The 5376-nt window shown below is 36.7% G+C and overlaps 1 protein-coding gene across 2 annotated transcripts; it reads right to left on the reverse strand.

Moving 5' to 3' along the window:
• Nucleotides 1–616: 616 nt before the first annotated feature.
• On the reverse strand, nt 617–5032 carry LOC147852886 (uncharacterized). 2 transcript variants are annotated; one of them, XM_087333428.1, is made up of 9 exons: nt 4577–5032; nt 2529–2642; nt 2229–2297; nt 2069–2088; nt 1928–1980; nt 1794–1824; nt 1503–1584; nt 1217–1356; nt 617–1126 (listed from the first exon to the last, which is right to left on the reverse strand). In XM_087333428.1, the coding sequence occupies exons 1-9, from the start codon at nt 4743–4745 to the stop codon at nt 1076–1078; spliced, it is 729 nt and encodes a 242-aa protein (XP_087189554.1). In that variant the 5' UTR covers nt 4746–5032; the 3' UTR covers nt 617–1075. The 2 variants fall into 2 exon arrangements, with proteins under 2 accessions (XP_087189554.1, XP_087189553.1); XM_087333427.1 differs by lacking the exon at nt 4577–5032 and having other exon boundaries at nt 1217–1347; nt 2529–2732.
• Between the last annotated feature and the right edge of the window lie 344 nt (nt 5033–5376).

The raw sequence follows: 5376 nt of genomic DNA on the forward strand, positions 1-5376 counted from the left end.
GTGGGTAGTGAGAAACAAGTAGATGTTCTAAGGGTATGAAGAACAAAAAGAAATGATGAGATAGCACAGATTAGGTGTATATAGATTGTAAAGTCAGAATAACAAAACCATCTGAGAATAGAGGGATGGGAGGGTCTACCCTTCAGCAAGTAAAAGATTTTTGTCTCGAAAGAGCAATTAACACTAACTAGCATATCATGAAGTGGGTCTTTGGAAGAAAAATCATATGTTGGGAATTCCTACCTCCCTATGTCTCTAGGAGATGTTGCTCTGTGGAGCACCAGCACCCTTTAAAGGTCTGGTTCTAGCTCTGCCAAACCATTTCATTCATAACAAATGTTCTTTTCAGTCAACATTGCGTAGGGAGACTTCACTCCCACCATGAAATTTAAATAGCCAATTTATATCTTAGCTAGGGTCATGCAGCTTAGTTATCTGATCATCAATCTCATGCTATGTGGCATAGACATGGTTAATGCAGGAGGCACTAATCTCGAGTAGAAATTTCTTCTCTTCCTGAGGAAATTCATTAGTTTTCATAAATTTGATTCTGAAGGAAACTAGAGTTAGTTTAACACAAATCAAAATCACATGAAAGGAATGATAAATACCAACCTTAACAAGAAATAAACATCTTACTGTATACATAAATTACTATCATTCAATGACACAATTATGTGAACAAAGAAAGAGAACCTTAACCTCACAATGTCTCTCTGTAACAATTTGGCATTTCTGCTGCTCGACAATATTACAAAAAGTTCCTTTATACACATTTTTTATGTAACTCTCAAGGAACCCACAAGGCTGGGAAATTGGTTTATGATTGATGAGATAAACTAATAGAAAATCTCTAGTTTTTTATGGATGAAACCCTAGCTCATGTTGTATTGTAAGGTAAATGGAATGTATTATTATTATTTCTGGAGGAATCTAAAGGAGCATGAGCTTTTACGATTTCACGCATTTCATTACACAATGTGAACACTAACCAAACATCTTGATCACTAAGCATATAAATTTATCATAAGATCCTACTGTGGAATTACGATGATTTGAAGTACGGCCTCTCTTTTTATTTCCCTTTTCCAGGCTTTGAGCCTTTGGGAGGGATTTTTGATGCATCCTGACATTGTGTGAAAAGATGAATAATGAGTTTACTCATATTTACATTGAAGCAACAAGACAGATGACACACTTATAGATGCATACTAACCTTTCTACATACATAAACATAGTGCAAATCAGAGCATTCTGGTAAGACTGAAGTGTCGATACAATAGTCATCGGTGATCGAAAAAGGATCGGTCATATCCCAAGCACATTCCTCCAATTCTCGTTTCACACCTGGTTTGGCTATGGTTAAGAAGAACAAAATGAACAAATCCCAATAAAATAAAATAAAATAAATAAAACAGAGCGTGAAAATCCAATATTAACAGCTTAATGAATTGGTGTACACAATCACTGACTTTGCATAGTAGTATATAATTGATTCTTACGAAGTACGTGTAGAATGACCGTCCAGTTACATCCTTCAGTTATAAGATGTGGCATGCGTATACGTGGATCACCATATGTAATCTGGAACGTGAAACAGTTTCAAGAGTCTGAACTTACTTTCCATAACCTAAGTGCTTTTAGCATATTTTAGATTAGAAACACGTTTTTCTTTCACTTTTGTTGTTATCTTTGTTAGGCCCCATATGTCCTAATGTTGTTTAGATACATTCATTTATCTTCCTTTCAACTAAATTCCACATAAAATGTTTACTTATAACAAAACCACTTACCAAGATATAAACACCACCTGGCTTAAGCACCCTAATGACATTTTAGAAGAAAAGGCATGAGTTCCGCTGCTTTAAGGTATCTAACCACAATAAAACTTGAACAAGTTAGGTTCTGATAGTGTTTTAACACCAACCTGCGAACCTCCTCTAGCATTTTTGCTGCACTCAAATGTGCACAAGTGCCACACTGACAACACACAGAGAAATCTCAATATGAGTTAATCTTCTTTATTGACTATGATTGCATCAATAATCAAGTAGACTCATAGGCTTACCATGAGTGAATCGAGCATACCTGTATATACAAGCATGAATTTATTACCATCTTGCAAGTTGTTGATTTTAAAAAACAACAAAAAAAATCATATACATATGCGTATGTATGTATATATATCTATATTATGATGATGAAACCTTCAAATTGAATCGGCATACCTTTATCAATAACAACATCAAACTCATTGTTTGTCAAAGGTGACATATCTCGAACATCCATTGTCAGATCTAAAAGTTATTCATTAAAGTAGACCTATGATCTTTTTGATGATACATTCCTTGAAAGCGAATGAATTAAGCAAGGTAAGAGAGAGACAAAACTACATGCTTTGTTGTTTCTTCTAGAAAATAAACATATCATTGCCTCTGTTCTTGTTATAAAATAAAAACACAACATATTGTTCGACTAGAACAGGATATACTGAATGGGTCGCCCATATACCAACGATGAATGGATACATTTAAGTTGAGGAAAATCTTTATATTTTGACTGCATTGCAGCAATAACAACTGACGAGATATCAATGTTAACAATTGCACAATAGCCATTGTTCACCATATCTTCAGACATAACTGCAGATATGAAAGCACATGTATGAGAAAAAACTATTTGGAAAGCATAATTAACCAACGGAAACATATGAGATCATCCAAATTCAGTAAGGAACAATTCCGAAATCATAAACGATCCAAATTAACAGGATCTGAACGCCATGACTCGACAAAAGATATTTTACTCATAGGTTTGCTTTCTTGAAATTTTGACTTCTAGATTATTTCGTTTAATGCACATTTTAGTTCCATCCTTAAAGCCGTTGTGTTTGTGTATATCTCTATGATTCTCAGTTTAAGTTGAGGAAAATCTTTATATTTTGACTGCATTGCAGCAATAACAACTGACGAGATATCAATGTTAACAATTGCACAATAGCCATTGTTCACCATATCTTCAGACATAACTGCAGATATGAAAGCACATGTATGAGAAAAAACTATTTGGAAAGCATAATTAACCAACGGAAACATATGAGATCATCCAAATTCAGTAAGGAACAATTCCGAAATCATAAACGATCCAAATTAACAGGATCTGAACGCCATGACTCGACAAAAGATATTTTACTCATAGGTTTGCTTTCTTGAAATTTTGACTTCTAGATTATTTCGTTTAATGCACATTTTAGTTCCATCCTTAAAGCCATTCATATTTTTTTATCCACAAGGCATCCCACGTCCCAATGGTTGAGTTGTGTTTGTGTATATCTCTATGATTCTCAGTTTTTTTCTTTTTGTGCCGACACACTCTATCCCTTTTGGGCTGATTGCAGGATGTTTCTTCTTTTTTATGCATTTTTTTCTTTTTGTTTTCATTTATGATAATGAGAACCTTTACACCTCCCCTTCGACAAGTTACCAGTTACACCTTATTCTACTTCCTTAAAACTTGAAGTCGAGTGCATTTTTAACAAATCAGGCCCTAGGGTAGTGACATTACATATTTCTGACAATAGTGAATTATGATCAAATTTCAGCTTCCTGTATTTGAGTCCAAACATGATAATAATCAATCACAATGCCTACTCTATTTGATCATAGATATGCACACTCCACTTGGCACTAACATTAAGTTCTAAGCAGTAATTTGTGCAAATACCACATTAACTAACAAAAATGGAGAGACAGTAAAACAAAAAATTTCAAAAGCAAGGGAAGATATTGAAAGAAATATGAAAATTTAAGAGTTCCTATCCCTTTCAGCAAGCTCGATAGAAGAATTATAGATGAAATTCTAGCATTTTGCTAGTGTGAAACATCAGATCATCAATCCATTTTCTCTCTCGGATGCAGTAGCCTCATCAAATGGGCCTTAAAATTCAACTGGCATGCATTTCAATACCTTATGGCGTCCTTGTAAGTAATCCTTTACAATAATGTCTACCACAACCTCTAAAGATGATGGTTTAAATCACATGTGTTTCAATACCTTGTCCATATCATCATAGATGAAATTCTATGACTGTCTTCTACCACAGCCTCTAAAGATGATGCCCTCATCGAAGGATCAAACATTTCTATCAACTTTGTAATAAAGATATAGTCAAGTTACAAAACTCAGCATATGCAACAAATATCGCCTATCTTAAGAGTAAAAATTTCCACCAAGAGATGGCACAAAGAAGACAAATATTAAACCTACAAAAGCTCCATTTACTAAGCCAAAAAAGAAGGCATTTGATTAAAAGAAGAAAACAGAGTCATAAGATCAAGAAATTGCAATAAAGAGGTCAATTCATTGACTGCATACATTTCAAAAGCTGAAAAACGATAGATTTCAGCAAAGTTCATCATAAAACTCATAGCATTTACGATCAAATAATGGAACAAAAGAAAGCTACTACACATTTGGACAAGTGCATGAAAAGCTGAGAAACGAGAAATTCCAAGAGAGGACGCATCGAGCAATTTACCAAAAAAGAGAATGTTTGAAGAAAGAAAGCAGTACTGACCAGCATTACCACATCCGACCATGAGAATACGAGAGGTTTTCGGTGCATACTTGTCTAGCAATGGAGACAATCCAGAGTATTGCTGATACCAATCAAAAGAGCCACTGTCTTGTTTATATCTCTCATCCCAATAGGATGCTTCTCCATAGGCTTGGGGGCCTTTAGTCATCGTTTCTTCTTATTCTAATTCTTCTAAAGGCCAAGGAGAATGGGAGAAAAGGGGAAGGGGGGGGGGGGAAGAAAAACCCAAAACGGAGGCCGACAAATCAAGCACCTAGGGCCATGGTTAGGGCACGATTTGTCGATATGCAGGGGTGAGGGGGGAAGCAGAGCAGAGCAGAGCAGAGAGATCTGGGCGAGTTGTAAAAGCGGCTTGAAGGAATGGTGTAGAAAAATCTGCTGAGGAGGGAGGTCGTTTCTTTCTTGCTTTCTTTCTTTTGTTTCTTCCCCCATCCATCCTTCCTTCCTTCCTTCCTTCCTTCCCTGCCTTATTAAACACAGCCCACCTATCCATATCTATCTTCCTAACGAAGCCGTCGCCATTTCTTCCTGCCCCTGCCCCTGCCCCTGCCCCCTGCCTCTCCATCCATATCCGATGGCATTCCCATCAGCTCGGTTCGGTTCGGCTCGGCTCGGCTCGGCTTGGCTTGGCTTGGCTTGCTCGGTTTTGGCTCGGTTTGGCTCGGCTCGGCTCCGTCCCAAGAACCTAAGAACACGAAACAGGCGGACATGTTAAAGTTCGTATCATCATCTTCGCCACTATGCCCGTCCGTCGGCCTCGACGTATTTACTATTTCTAA

This window comes from Azolla caroliniana, unplaced genomic scaffold, assembly GCF_043228905.1.
Source record: "Azolla caroliniana isolate FFs.n. ecotype wild unplaced genomic scaffold, voAzoCaro1.0.p SCAF_17, whole genome shotgun sequence".
Taxonomy (NCBI): Eukaryota; Viridiplantae; Streptophyta; class Polypodiopsida; order Salviniales; family Salviniaceae; genus Azolla; species Azolla caroliniana.

Bases quoted from the DNA above. Each gene is read 5' to 3' on its own strand.
- LOC147852886 (XM_087333428.1), bottom strand. From the start codon at position 4,745: ATGACTAAAGGCCCCCAAGCCTATGGAGAAGCATCCTATTGGGATGAG. The intron at 2,298-2,528 runs GTATCCATTCAT...AATAACTTTTAG, and splicing joins AGATTTTCCTCAACTTAAAT to ATCTGACAATGGATGTTCGA. The intron at 1,981-2,068 runs GTAAGCCTATGA...GTGTGTTGTCAG, and splicing joins GTATGCTCGATTCACTCATG to TGTGGCACTTGTGCACATTT.